This window comes from Balaenoptera physalus, assembly GCF_965194825.1.
Source record: "Balaenoptera physalus genome assembly, chromosome: 2".
NCBI lineage: Eukaryota > Metazoa > Chordata > Mammalia > Artiodactyla > Balaenopteridae > Balaenoptera > Balaenoptera physalus.
Genome location: NC_138883.1, coordinates 29,725,486 through 29,741,070, shown reverse-complemented (window position 1 = coordinate 29,741,070; position 15,585 = coordinate 29,725,486). Strand labels below are relative to the sequence as shown.

At 42.8% G+C, this 15,585-nt stretch overlaps 1 protein-coding gene across 9 annotated transcripts in view; it reads right to left on the bottom strand.

The window, feature by feature from the left end:
* DPF3 (double PHD fingers 3) overlaps positions 1-15,585 on the bottom strand; it is a 259,210-nt gene that overhangs the window by 195,820 nt on the left and 47,805 nt on the right. For 5 of the 9 annotated variants that reach the window (XR_014261041.1, XR_014261042.1, XR_014261043.1 and 2 more), the window contains exon 1: positions 4,095-4,140. The exons of the other annotated variants lie outside the window; for them this stretch is intronic. Coding sequence is in view for 2 of the 5 variants with exons in the window: in XM_082451798.1 (XP_082307924.1) it covers positions 4,095-4,138 (44 nt within the window). In the remaining 3 variants the exon portion in view is untranslated. Of the gene's footprint in view, positions 1-4,094; positions 4,141-15,585 lie in introns of those variants that run through there. 9 annotated transcript variants of the gene reach the window in all.

Below are 15,585 nucleotides of genomic sequence, written 5' to 3'. Positions count from 1 at the left end.
AGCCCTTGCACAGAATCGAAGACCCAACACAGCCAAAAATAAAATAAATAAATAATTAAATAATTTTAAAAAAAAAAACCCAAAAAACCACATACAAAAAAAAAAAAAAAAACAGGAATAACGGTTGCCCAACTATGTAAGTGTAATTGATTCCACTGAATTGTACACTTAACATGGTTAAAATGGCATCTTGTGTGTTATATATACTTTTATTGACACTGTTAAGAAGATGAATAGGCAAAACACAGACTAAGAGAAAGTGTTCATCATACATATATGTGACAAAGGACCTATATCCAGTACATATAAAGAACCCTAGCATCTCAGTACTGAGAAGTCAAACAATCCAATTTTTTTTTAATGGGCAAAGATTTGAACAGACTCTTCACAAAAGAACACAGACAGCCAATAAGCACGTGAAAATATGCTTAGTATCGTTAGTCATCAGGGAAATGCAAACTTAAACTATATCACACCCACTAAAATGGCTAAAAAAATTTTTTTAACTTTTTATTTTATATTGGAGTATAGTTGATTAACAATGTTGTGACAGTTTCAGGTGTACAGCAAAGTGATTCAGTTATACATATACATGTATCAATTCTTTTTCAAATTCTTTTCCCATTTAGGTTGTTACACAATATTGAGCAGAGTTCCCTGTGCTATACAGTAGGTCCTTGTTGGTTATCCATTTTAAATATAGCAGTGTGTACATGTCAATCCCAAACTCCCTACCTATCCCTCCCCCCTCCCCCCTTCCCCCCTGGCAACCATAAGTTCATTCTCTAAGTCTGTGAGTCTGTTTCTGTGTTATGAATAAGTTGATTTGTATCATTTCTTTTTAGATTCTGCATATAAGCGATAGGTATTTCTCTATCTCTGTCTGACTTACTTCACTCAGTATGACAATCTCTAGGTCCATCCACATTGCTGCAAATGGCACTATTTCATTCTTTTTAATGGCTGAGTAATATTCCATTGTATATACGTACCACATCTTTTTTATCCTAAAATGGCTAAAATTTTAAAAATTGATAATATTAAGTGCTGGTGAAGAGGTGTAGCAACCAAAATGCTCATACATTGCTGATGGGAATATAAAATGGCTCAGCCACTTTGGAAGAGTATGGCAGTTGCCTATATAGAAGCATACTTGCTATATGACTGAGCAGTTTCATTTCTAAGCATTTACCCAAAAAGGCAGGAAAAAATTTGTCTACAAAAAGACTTATACACAGATGCTCATAGCAGCTTCTGTCATAGTAGCCAAAAACTGGAAGCAACCCAAATGTCCATCAAGTGGTGAATGGATAAAAAATTGTGGTATATTCATAGAGTGGAATAAAAAGGAACAAACAAACAAACAAACATACACAATAACATGGATAAATCTTAAAAAAAAAAAAGGCTGAGTAAAATAAGCTAGATCTAAAAGAATACATACTGTATGATTCTATTTATATGAAATTGTAGAACCGCAAAATTAATCTATAGTGACAGAAAGCAGATCAATGGCCACCTGGGACAAGAGATGGGGTGGACTGCAAAGAGACACAAGGGAATTTTGGGGGATGATAGAAATATTCTGTTGTGGTTGTGGTTACATGGATATATACATTTGTCAAAACTCATAGAACTCCATACTTAAATTAGTACATTTTATTGTATGTAAATTATACCATAATAAAGTTGGTTTAAAATAATTTTTTAAAAATCAAACCACAAACTAAGAAAAACATTTGCCACATATATGACAGATATGACAAATCAATATCAATAAGTACCCATACAAATTGATATAAGAAGCATTAAGACCTTAACAGATAAAAGGCCAAAGGACACAGACAAGCCACAAAAGAGGAAATAAGAATAGCTAATAAGGGTTTCCCTGGTGGCGCAGTGGTTAAGAATCCGCCTGCCAATGCAGGGGACACGGGTGCGAGCCCTGGTCCAGGAAGATCCCACATGCTGCAGAGCAACTACGCCCGTGAGCCACAACTACTGAACCTGCACTCTATAGCCTGCAAGCCACAACTACTGAGCCCACGTGCCACAACTACTGAAGCCCACATGCCTAGAGCCAGTGCTCCGCAACAAGAGAAGCCACCGCAATGAGAAGCCCGCCCACTGCAATGAGAAGGCTGCGCACCACAACAAAGAGTAGCCCCCGCTCACCACAACTAGAGAAAGCCCGCGCACAGCAACAAAGACCCAACACAGCCAAAAATAATAAATAAATAAATTTATTTTAAAAAAGAATAGCTAATAAACAAGAAAAAATTAAAACAATGAAATGCTATATTTCACATACCAAATTAGCAAAGTTTTTTTTTGTTTGTTTTAATAATAAGGCTAGTCTTGTAGGGCAAGATAAGCGCTCTGCTGGCAAAACATAAACTGGTACATTTCTGGAATATAATTTGGCAATAAGGATCCAATTAACAATTTCCAGATTATTTGACCTACTTCTAGGAACCTATGCTAAAGAATAATCAAAACTAGAGATCAATATGCAAGAATTTTCATTACTGACTTAGGACAAGCCACTGGGCTGAGTAAATACGAATATCAATATGATGAAATAACAAATATTTGTTCATAGTAGGAACTTAACAAATATCTCTTAAATGTACTTACTTTATATACTACATAAGAATTTTAAGAAGGAAATATATCGATGACTTCCACTAGTGGGTACAGAAATGTATATATAAATTTTTTCATTACAGCAAAGATTGGAAATCACCTAAATGTCTGTTCAGAGAGGTGAAGTTAAATAAATCGTGGTATATCCACACAATGAAATACCGTGCATCTGTTAAAAATAGGACAGACGTAAACCTATTGATATGGATCTCTGAAATATATTGTTAAATTGAAAAAGCAAGGTGCAGAAAAACAAGGCACGTAGAATGCAACTATTTTAAGGGGGGAAAAAAAAAGGATAGATATACATTTATGCTCATAGAACATCTCCAGAAAGACATAGGGAAGAAACAGAATGGGTGACAGTGGTTGGCTGTGTATTGAAGAACTAGGGGGAGTTCTCTGGTGGTCCAGTGGTTAGGACTCGGCACCTTCACTGCCGTGGCCCGGGTTCAATCCCTGGTCGGGGAACCAAGATCCTGCAAGCCGTGCGGCTTGGCCAAAATAAAAAGTAAACTGAAGAACTAGGGACTGAGGATGGGAGGGAGACTTACTTTCCTCTCCTGTTTACTCTCTGTAGTGTTTTAATTTTTTACCACATAGAGGTCTTTCTTTATCAAAAAGTAAAAACCCCTAAAAAAACAAAAAAACACCTTCTTCAGAAGAAGAAAGAGGAGTGTTATTGAATTGTGTGTGTCCTCTCAAAATGCATATGTTAAAGTCCTAACCCCCAGTATCTCAGAATATGATCTTATTTGGAAATAGGGTCATTGCAGACCTAATGAGTTAAAACGAGGTAATTGGAGTGGGCCCTAATCCAATATGACTGTTGTCCTTATCAAAGGGGGAAATTTGCACACAGAGACATGCACACAAGGAGAACACTATGTGAAGATGAAGGCAGAGATCGGGGTGATGCTTCTACAAGACAAGGAGCACCAAAGACTGCCAGCAAACCTCCAGAAGCTAAGAGAGGCCTGAACAGCTCTCCCTCACAGCTCTCAGGATTCCACCCCGCTGACACCTTGATCTTGGACTTCTGGCCTCCAGAACCATGAAGCCATAAATTTCTGTTGTTTAAGTCTCTCAGTTTGTGGTACTTTATTACAACAGCCCAAGCAGACTAATACAGGGAGGAATATTAACATGAAATCAAACAGACAAAAAAAATGATAAGGTTCACAAAGCTCAAACTAGCTATCCTAGAAACAAACATCCCCAGCACCTTGTCCCATAGCCAATCAACCCATCAGCTCACCCCACCCCCATGCCTGTAGCTATGGGGTAAATTCTTCACATTCTCTCTCCCTCCCTCCCCCCACCCCTCACACACACACACACACACACACAAACACACACACACACAACGCTTAATTTAAAAACATAAAACAACAAAGTCATTTGACTTTATTACAATCCCGTGCATGTGTCAGTACTGTCCCACTCACCTAAAGAGAACTGAGCCATTGTCCAGAATCCCATGGTGTTGCATTAAAGGCACTGGAAGAGGGCTTCCCTGGTGGCGCAGTGGTTGAGAATCTGCCTGTCAATGCAGGGGACACGGGTTCGAGCCCTGGTCTGGGAAGATCCCACATGCCGCGGAGCAACTAGGCCCGTGAGCCACAATTACTGAGCCTGCGCGTCTGGAGCCTGTGCTCCGCAACAAGAGAGGCCGCAATAATGAAAGGCCCGCGCACCGCGATGAAGAGTGGCCCCCACTTGCCGCAACTAGAGAAAGCCCTCGCACAGAAACGAAGACCCAACACAGCCATAAATAAATAAATAAATAAATAAAAATTGTATAACTTAAAAATAAAAAAACAAAAACAGATTTATTTAAAAAAAATAAAAAAATAAAAAAATAAATAAAGGCACTGGAAGAAAAGAACACACCAGGAGACCCCTGGTAACTCTAGCTAGTGACTCAGCTTTTGTCTGGGGAATGGAAACTACCCTTTCTAACAGTGCCCAAGACATCTTCAACAAGGAAGCTTTAGCTTCCACAACTGTACTGTAGCGCTATCAGCCATTGTGCCCAGTATACACCCAAAACAGAGCTGCTCCCACAGCAAGAGCACTCACGTCAGGTTCCCCCACCATGTGCCTCTCCCACACCGCCAATGCAGGCTCCAGACCCCCAACCAGACCTCCCCAAATTTCCCAGCAGCCCTTGCTCCCACCAGGCTAGACAGGTTTTTCTTTCCAGTGGCCTTTCCTTTTCTCGTCCCTATTTCTGCCAGGTCAAAAAGCAAAACAGAAAGACACTAAAGCAAAACCAAAATACTGGTCATAAAAAGCAAGTGAGCTGGGTGGGGTTTGATAGAGAAGGTTTAAGCTCACAAGGCCCTTTAACTGAGATTTCAAAATGGCAACTAGCTAAATGCCATTTGGCCTAAATCTGCTCACCCAAACCTCCCTCCCAGTCTCCAAGGGGTGTCCTAATTACTAGCACAGCCACCTGCAAACATGGAATCTGAATCTCCCTTCTTTCAAAAATTAGAGAGGTGGGATCACAAAGACGAGTTCCCAATGCCAGAGAAAGGTTGGAAGCGGGAAAAGGGGAGAAGGGAGAACTTCACGGCGGCATGCAAGGACGTGGTGGGCTCGCCCCATCCCATATCTCAGCTATTATGCATTCCCAACTGGCTTGGCCAAAATCCAGGGAGACTCCAGGCTGGTAAGTCTGTGAATGTGAGGCAGAGATAAGCAACCCGGAGAGGGAGCGCTCGCCCACAGTTATATATGGCTGCAGTGCTGCTGGAAAAAGGAGCCAAGGGAATCTTCCGTTTCCAAGACATTTCTGCACTCAATCCTGCTCCTCAAGATTAAGAATTCTCTTTCTTGGCTTCCTCCCACTCTCTGGAAGGTAACTAAGGAGTTACCTTGAGAACATGAAAAATCAGGGGGGTTTGCAACGTTTTTTTTTAATGTGTTAAAAACATGTTGACCCTGGATACTTGTTTGTAATAAAACTGGGACGGTAGGAAGCTCCATTCTTTCCTTCCATCTCTGGGACGGCCATCCTGTGGCATGTCCCAACAGACAGGGAGGGGCCAATCTCCAACCCTGCCCTCGGCAGGAGATCTGCTTTGGGAGCTCAGAAAAATAAAGGTGCATTTCCTTGGGAATGTAAATTGATACAGCCACTATGGAGAACAGTATGGAGGTTCCTTAAAAAACTAAAAATAGAACTACCATAACACCCAGCAATCCCAGTACTGGGCATATACCCTGAGAAGCCCATAATTCAAAAAGACACATGCACCCCAATGTTCATTGCAGCTCTATTTACAATAGTCAGGACATGGAAGCAAACTAAGTGTCCATCGACACATGACTGGATAAAGAAGATGTGGCACATATATACAATGGAATATTACTCAGCCATAAAAAGGAACTAAATTGAGTTATTTGTAGTGAGGTAGATGGACCTAGAGTCTGTCATACAGAGTGAAGTAAGTCAGAAAGAGAAAAATAAATACCGTATGCTAACACATATATATGGAATCTAAGAAAAAAAATGATTCTGAAGAACCTAGGGGCAAGACAGGAGTAAAGACGCAGATGTATAGAATAGACCTGAGGACATGGGGAGGGGGAAAGGTAAGCTGGGATGAAGTGAAAGAGTGGCATGGACTTATATATATACTACCATATGTAAAATAGATAGCTAGTGGGAAGCAGCCACATAGCACAGGAGATCAGCTCCATGCTTTGTGACTACCTAGAGAAGTGGGATAGGGAGGGTGGGAGGGAGAAGCAAGAGGGAGGAGATATGGAGATATATGTATATGTGTAGCTGATTCACTTTGTTACAAGGCAGAAACTAACACACCATTGTAAAGCAATTATACTCCAATAAAGGTGTTAAAAAAAAAGGTGCATTTCCTTCCAGAAGGCGGCTGGGCCTTTGGGGAAGGGTGGATGAAGTTGGACAAACAGAAATGAGAGGAAGGCCTTCCTAGAGAGGGAACAGCATAAGCAAAGCCTCAGAAGAGGGTGACGCCAGTCCTGGCAACGAGAACAGCTGGGGACAGGGGCAAGAAATTTATGGAGACTGAGGGATCTAGTGCTGGAAGCTTATCCACCCCCTTCACCAACTCCAGGGCATCCCTGAGTTTGTCCTATGCACCCTCCAAAGAGCAAACTCCAGCAACGTGGGGCCCTAGTAGTCTGGAGGAAAGGAATGTCTGCCCCAAGCCTTGCCCCAGGGTCAGACGCCTGGAAAAAATTCCTGGGATTATTTGGTGTTGTCTGAGATGGATTTGGAGCCACCCTGGCTGAAGACAGAAGTGGCTTTGGGTGGCGCTGCCAGGCCTGGTCTGTGGCAAGCTGAGGGCACTGTCGTGTATCAAAACTTTTGCCCTTGCTGTTTACCAGTCTGCATCTGCTTTCCTTTCTCTTCTCTTGTTCACTGAAATCCTTAAAAACCATATCCTTCCCCAAGCTCTCCCGATCCCTTCATTCAGAATAAACCCACCACCCTTTATACTCCTTCAACAAGTCGCTGTATCTCTATTTCCCTGTGTGCTTAGAGTCTCACTTCCCTCTAGATATAAATGCTTGAATGTCAAGAACAAGGTCTTACACATCTTTTGACCCCCAGCACCAACTCTTCCGCAGCATACTCTCAGTAAATACTTAATGAGTTGACTACACAGCCCCATAAGGAGTGACCTGGTACTGGCTGACATTCCTTATTCCTATATCCATCCATTCATTTGTCCAAAAAGCATGTGAGTGCCCAAGATCTGGCAAGCTGGCTCATCTCTAACAGAGCACACTGGAACTCTTCAATCAATCAGCTGAAAAGTGAGTTTCAGTATCCAGGCTTCAGTATGAGGGCTTCTTTTCAGGTCCAGGACATAGAACATTCCACAGAATCACAGGACAAAAACCTGACCACTGCAAGGTGGGTGCAGCCTACATCCTGATGCCCATATCTATCCAGATGGAAAGTCACACCCCTCAAGAAGGATCCCTGGGGGAGATCGATTGTCTGGGAGGTGGGTAAAGGCCCTCAAGGGCTCTGCCCAGCCCACTCAGGGGAAGCCTAGATAAGCCTATCACAGAAGAGGGCAGAGTAAAGACAACCCCTCCATCTAAGTGCACAGTACTCCAGGAATGCTAGGTAAGGGGCTGGCAATGTGGAGTGTGGGGAGGGCTCTAGGAAGCCTTCTCAGCAGAGTAGACATGATCATGGAGGCGGAAGGATTCACTGAAGGTCATGGTAAAAGTCGCCCTGCTCAGAGCTCAATAGGTGCAAATTCCTTGAGAAGCTGGTATGTCCAGGAACTGCTCTGCTCTGGGGGAAAAATAGGGGTAGAGGTGGGAGAGGGAGGGGGTAGGTTAAGGACAGTCATTTATCTCGGGTCTCTTCCAGTTCCAAAGTTATGGGATCCTAATCTGAACCTCCCCTGCCAACAACTCGAAAAACTTGTCTGAGACCAGGGACGTTGGGAGAGAAAGTTGACTAGTGCGTCAAATAATAAACCAAGAAGAAATTCTGAAGTCAAAACAAGGGATAAATTTTCCTTATCGCTCTAAGACATGCATCAAAGCAGCTAGCTGCTGTCTGCCCAGCCTGGGAAGACAATATTGGTTTTTAATGGCCTGTAAACAATAGGACCAGCCTTTGTAATAAAGTTTAACCAATTCATTCTTTAGGCTCCCTCCCTGCACCCTGTAGGGCTCCGCTCCCCCCAGCTCTGGGACAGGGCAACCTTCAGGAGTCTGAGAAGAGGAGGGATCCAGGCCCAAGACTCAATGCCTCTGAGTCCTCAGGTGGTGTCCAGAGAAATATCAAACCTGTGGGGCAGGAGCAGGGGTGCCCACAGAGAGTGTCAAAGACAATTGACTTGTCCTCCATCTGGGTAAAAGGAAGAAGAATCCCTCCTTTCAGAAAATACCAAAAACAAGAGAGAGACACGACACACCAGGGAATTGGCACAGGGCGTAAACTTTGTCTTTACTCTGTGAGTTCACTCATTCATTCAGCAAACACCCGTGTACACCTACTACGGTGTGAGGCACCTGCAGAGAGTGCCAAAGTATACAAAGAACATACCTGCTCGGGATGGAATTACAGTGTGGGGGCTGGTGCTGGGGATAAGGTACCTATGCAGATATTGATAATAAAAGTGACTACAATAGTATTTGCAAAGTGCTACCCATGTCCAGACCTCTATTTCCATTTCTTTGCTTCTCCTTTCTTTGATGCACCATGTTCAATGTGGGTGACTAGGGCAGATAATATTCAGAAAACAGAGGAATCAGAAAGAGGGGAAAGAAAGGGGACACAAAAGAAAAAGGAAGCCAAGCCCCGCCCCCTCCTGCCACTGTCCTCTCTACACTCAGCCCCAGTTCTGGGAAAGAAGAGGACCTATTGTCACTAGAGGCCCTGAGCAGGTCCAGGCCACCGAGTCACAATTCATGCCACGTTTGTTCCTGCACCAACAAGGCATATTTTCGCTGAATTGTGCAAAGCTCTGGCTATCTGAATTTTTCTAATTGATACACCCACTGCCAGCACCCGACAACCTTTACTCTTAGACCTGCTCTGTGTGTGTGTGTGTGTGTGTGTGTGTGTGTGTGTGTGTGTGTGTGTGTTTAGGCATAAACACATGTGCACACACATGAATGATGATGTGATGGAGGAAATTCTAAGGTTTTTCATACATGGTTCCAAAGTTAACAATGTCTCCTTTTGAAAACAATGATGAATACCTTGTTTTGCATTTGTATAGCCTCTCATTTTTCAGTTCTTCAAAAAATATTACCTCCCGTTCATGCCACGAGTAACTTTGGATGGTAACAAACAGTAAACACTGTTATCTCCACTCTAAATTTTTCCTCCTTTCTCCATTTGCTTTCTACTCAGCAACGGTTGAGCACCTACCATGTACCACGCAGGGTATGACGTTCACAAGACAGAGCAAGACAAATGCGGGCCCCGCCTTCAACAGCTTCACAGTCCGGTGGGGGAGAGAGACGGGACATACACTCAGTCTCCAGGATCTGCGGCAGCTTCCAGAGGAGATGACTGAGACAGACCTTAAAAGATACGTATGATTTTGCCAAGAGGAAAGGAAATTCCGAGGAGGTGGGCCTGCCATCTGTGCTCAGAGAAGAGTGATGCTGCATCCAGATCACGGGGTGAGCGGTGGTGAAGGGCACAGCATGAGAAACGAGACTGGAGGGGTGGGCTGGGGAGCCAAGAAAGTCTTGCCAAGGAGCTTGGACTTTGTCCTGTGGGTAATGAGGAAACCACCAAGGGTTTTAAGCAGAGGCAGGTGACATGATCAGATTTATGTTTTAGCAAGTTTATTCTGGCTGCTGGGTGGAGAATGCACTGGAATAGGAAGAGACTGAGCAGACCCTGGAGACTTCTCCAAAATAGAATCAACAGGACTGGGTGTCCCCTTGGCGGTAGGAGGGAAAGGAGGTGTCAGAGACGGCTTTATCACATGGGCTTGAGGGGCCCTCGTCCAAGACAGGAAACCAATAAGAAAGAGGCAGAGAAATGAAGTGCTTTGCCTAAGGTCACGTAAACTATCTGATGGCAGACCCAAACCAGGAATCTAAAATTCTTTCCGGTAGAAACCCCTTGGTTTGCCATGTTAGCATCAACCAGTGACTTAGCCATCATCTGCCAGGTTATTTCCTTGTTCCCTACTTGTTTTACGCATGTTCACTTTTTATCCTACAGAGATCACAAGCCCGTCAAGGCAAAATTCCTTTGACCTCCCATAGGACCTGGCACAGTACTAGGCACTAAGCGGTCAGTGAATGTTAGTTATTAAATCAAATCCAGGAGCCCCAAGGGCACCTTAGGCATTGCCTGCCTTAACTGCAATGTGAGACTGTTTCCTTCTTTAATCCTTAACAAACAGTGTTTTTTTAAATAATACCTAGATGGAGTAATTCTTTGATGTTTGGATTTCAAAGTTCAGGAAACTTTTCACAACAACAGAAAAAAAAAAAAAAATTAGAGAGATCACCACAGTCTTGCCAACTTGTTTATTTCGCCCAATAAGAACATTCTAAAACCCAACTGCCATCTACTAACTGCCATCTACTACACTGTTTCTTAAAAGAAAGGACAAAATACATGTCCCACAAGTCAGAATAATATAGTTTTAAGATTCGGGATAATCCTTCAAATAAAATCGGAGTTCCTCAATCTTAGCACGATTGACGGACACTTCAGGCCAGATAAGGCTTTGCTGTGGGGATGGGGGAAGGGAGTGGGGAGCGACCCTGTGCACTGTAGGATGTTCTGCAGCATCCCTGGCAACTACTCAGCATATGCCAGTAGCACTCTCGAGTTTTTTCGTAACAACCAAAAAATGTCTCCAGGCATTGCCAAACAGCCCCTGGGGGCCAGATCATCTCAGTGGAGAACCACTGAATTAAATAAAGTAAGCCTTATTAAAAATCTAGTTATATTATCCTTATATTTTAGAGCAGTGAAAACTTCATCACAAACTGGCATCAGTCCATAAAACAGCTTTGAGGAAGGAGAGGCACAGAGGTTAAGAAGATGGGATTTGCAATCAGACTTGACCTCAAATCCCAAATCTGCCTCTTACTCATTGCCTGACTTTGAATGAGTGCCTGCTCTAAGCCTCCCTTTCCTCTCCTGAAGGATGAGGACAGCACCTTCCATCAGAGTTGGGAGGATTAAATGGAATCGATGTAACCCACTTAGCAACATGCCTGGCACGTGACTGTTGGGAGAGGGGGGTATGACAATTACTAATATTATTTCTACCTCTTCTATACCACATAGCACAGCGTCTGGCACATAATGATGGCTACCCAGATTTAGGATGTTGTGGGTAAAGGGACCTTGCCCATAATGTAGAAGGTCTTTAATAAACATTTATTGAATGAATAAATGAACCCCCAATCACCCTGCTCTCACCAGTTCCTTCCCTCAATCCCAGCACATCTAAGTTCGTTCCTCTGTTACCAGAACTTTCTCAAAACCTACTCATGGGAATTAAACCCATAAAAGAAGTCTGGCCACTCCAGGACCCCTGCTCTGTGGGCGAGAACTCTGGGGAATCCTCGAACAATCTGTATCAACACACTACCCACCCACTACCTGGACTTTGAGAAACTCTCACCCCACATATGAGAGCGCAGCCTTGCTCAGGTCCACCATTTAAGTCACCCATTCCATCAACATCATCAGGTTGCTGTCATCCTCCTTAGATATTTAAACTGGAGGTAAGCCAGGGACAGAAAAAGGAGGTGGCAATATCCTTGAACAAAAGTAGCTATAAAAGGGCATGGGAAACAAGGCGAGCAACAAATTAAACAAGTAGGCAACCTCAAGGGAAGGGGAGGTGGGGAGGCTCCAACAAAGGGGTCAGAGTTCACGCTGCTTTCTCTGTCCCCACCAAGCCCACCTCCTGCCCCAGCAGACAGAGCACTGGTAGTTCATACAAGGGGAAAAAACACTCCTCATTATAAACCAGACATGGTGCTGGCCGAAGCCCAGCCAACATGCATTTCTGGGGTTCACCTCACACGTACATTAAGCATCTTCTGACAATTTCCCGCAGGACGGAGATTTTCTCACCATCACAGGGTCATAGGACATAATCACAGGGAGGAGACTTAAAGAGCAGTTGCCCCAAGCTCTCGTTTTACAGACGGGGAAACTGAGGCTCGGAGAGAGAAAGGAACTTGCTCAGGATCATCTCAGTGTGCTCCAGGCAGCGGCAGCACTGAGCTGAGAGCTCAAGGCTACAGTTTTGGCACACGGCTTTGCTGGGGGCTCCAAAACATACCCAGAGAAGAGCAAGGTGTGTTATGAACTAAACCTCACCCTTCCTGAAAATATAGTTGCTCACATTTGCAGCCTCAGATGAGGAGAGGCTTAACAAGTTCTCGGAAGGGGCCACTGATCTAGTCCTATGGCTTCTCCCTCCATTTGGAAACTGTTAAGGGAAGAAATCACCTTCCACAGGAGAATCCAGAAACTCCTTTCTCTGCCCCATCATGCATCATCTGTCTTCTCCAGACCATTTGATATTATAACCAAAATACAAAGAGAACTGTAAAGACCATTTGGGGGACGGGGGGTGTTGGGGGGTGCAGGGCACACATGTGCATAAGATGGGAGGAGAGAGAGGAAACTACTGTGGCCAAATGCTAGTAAATGGTGAATCTAAGCAAAGAGTATAGAGATGTTCATTGTACCATTCTTACAACTTTTCAGAAGGTGTGAAATTTTTCTACGTAAAAATTTCAGGGAGAGAAAGCACTAGATCATAATCTAAATTAACTTGTTTTATTTATTTGGAAAGAATCAGGACTCACTCCTTCAGTTTCTCACAGCTTCTCTATCTAAGGACTAACATCCTCAGAAAAAGTTGTAAGACATCCCAGAGGTTAAGAGGTGTAGGGCTCCAGACAAGTATGTGCTCATAGTAGCCAGTAGCTATGGCAACCTTGGGATCCATATCTGATTTCAAATATTTTGTCCCATTAGCTCCCCAAATACACATATGCTTGTCACATCATGTATCATGGTGGTTTTGGTTCAGAAAATAACTAAAGTCACAACAGGTTATGGATGGGGCAAAGTCAGAATTTTCCCAAAACAGTTCATCACCTTTTCAATATAGGTGGTTCATAAATACAACAGAATGCAGTTTAATTCCTATTCAGTATAGAAATTCTCTCACATAAATAAATTATTGAATCAAAATCCACATCTGACCCACAGTCACCATGTTCTCTATTCATAGTAGTATTTAATTTGAGTCATATAGAATCCATAATCCAGCCCTGAAAATCTAACGTTGACCATATATATAAAACTCATGCCAATAGCATAGCATTCAAGGCATGGAGGTTTGAGAGAATACAACCCACTCAAGAAACGCGAAGGAATTCCTTATGGCCAAAGTAAGGGTTGAAAGGAGAATGGGCAGAAGAATATGAGGTTGGAAAGATAGGTAGAGGTCAGATCCAGCAGGGCCTGTATGCTGGACAAAGGAATAAGAAGTTTACTTTGAGGGCAACAAGGAAGCACTGGGTTTTAAGATGGGATGGATACAATTGGATCATTCTGGCAGAGGATGGATGGATGGCAGTAACTCAAAACTAGGGAGTCTAATTGGAATGACAAAAATCTGAACAGTCAGAGTGGGAGTGAAGAACTGAGGACAAATTAGAGACGGCTATTAAAGAGAGCAAATGGACAGTCCTTGACAGGAAGAGGGCGGATGTGCCTGAGAGAGAGAAGGAGTCCAAGGTGACTTCCAGCTCGGCTGACTTGGTAAATGACGCTGCTGGTCATTCAGATGGGGAATCCAGGAGAAGGTTTGGCAGAGGACTGTAGTAAGTTTTGAACATGCTGAGGTTTCACCTGCATATGTAAATATGGAGCCCCAGAGAGAAGTGCGGGTCGGATATACGCATTTGAGAGTAATCAGCATACATATGGTCGTGGATGTCATGGGTGTGGAGGTGGTCAACTGGAGAGAAACTGAGAGCAAAACAAGAATTGAATCAAGAACAGAAACTCTGGGGAACAAAAGTGTTTTAAGGGTAGGCAAGGAAGAGGAGACGCCCACCCCCCCAAGAACAACAAGGACTGGTCTAAGAAGCAGAGACCTCAGCCTGATTTTAAGTGGCCCGCTAAACGCCTCCATCTCCACAAGCTGGTCACCCCATGCTGGAGCAGAGGAAGGAACAATAATGTATTAAAATAAACTCACTTCCTAACAACAAGAAGAGAAACAACCCAATTACAACATGGGCAAAGAATCTGAATGGACATTACTCCAAAGAAAATACACAAATGGTCAATAAGCACATGCAAAGATACCCAGCACCATTAATCATTAGAGAAATGCAAATCAAAACCACAATGAGATGTCACTTCATATCCACTAGGATGGCTATAGTCGCACAGATAATTGCAAGTGTCAGCAAGGATGTGGAGAAACTGGACCCTCATACACCACTGGTAGGAATGTAAAATGGTGGAGCCACTCTAAAAACAGTTTGGCAGTTCCTCAAAAAATTAAGTATAGAGTTATCATACAACCCAGCAATTCCACTCCTAGGCATATACCCAAGAGAACTGAAAACATATGTCCACACGAAGACTTGTACTTGAATGCTCATATTAGCATTACTCATAATAGCCAAGAAGTAGAAATAGACAAAATGTCCATCAACTGATGAATGGATAAATAAAACATCCACACAACAGAATATTATTCTACCATAAAAAGGAACAAAGTACTGATATACGGTACAATATGGTTAGACACTGAAAACATGATAAGTTAAAGACCTCAGACACAAAAGGCCACATGTATTGTCTGATTCCATTTGTATGACATATTCAAAACAGGGAAATCCACAGATACAGAAAGCAGATTTGTAGTTGCCAGAGCCTGGGGGAGGGGAGAATGAGAATGACTGCTTATTGGGTAAAAGATTTCTTTCTGGGGTGATGAAATGTTCTGGAATTAGATAGTGGTGATGTTTGTACAACATTGTGAATATACTAAAACCACTCAATTGTACACTTTAAAAATACTAAAAATCAATATTTGAACATTGACTGGATATAAATGTCGTAAGGAATTATTTTATGTTGTTTTCAGGTGGAAGAATGGCATGGTTCTGTTTTTATTCTTTTCTTTTTTTTTTTTATTCTTTTTTAATCCTTTCCATTGAAATAAATAAATAACTTTTAAAATAAAATACTGAAAAAAAAACCCAATTAATTGTACATTGTTAAAATGGTGAACTTTATGTTACGGGAATTTTATCTCAATAAAAACAAATTTTAGACAATAAACTCACTTTACAAAGTTACCCACAGGCAAGAGGAGCTGGGTAAGCAATTTCTCCAGCTTGCCCAGATATTCTGACTAAAGAAGCCAAAACTCCAGATATTCTAAT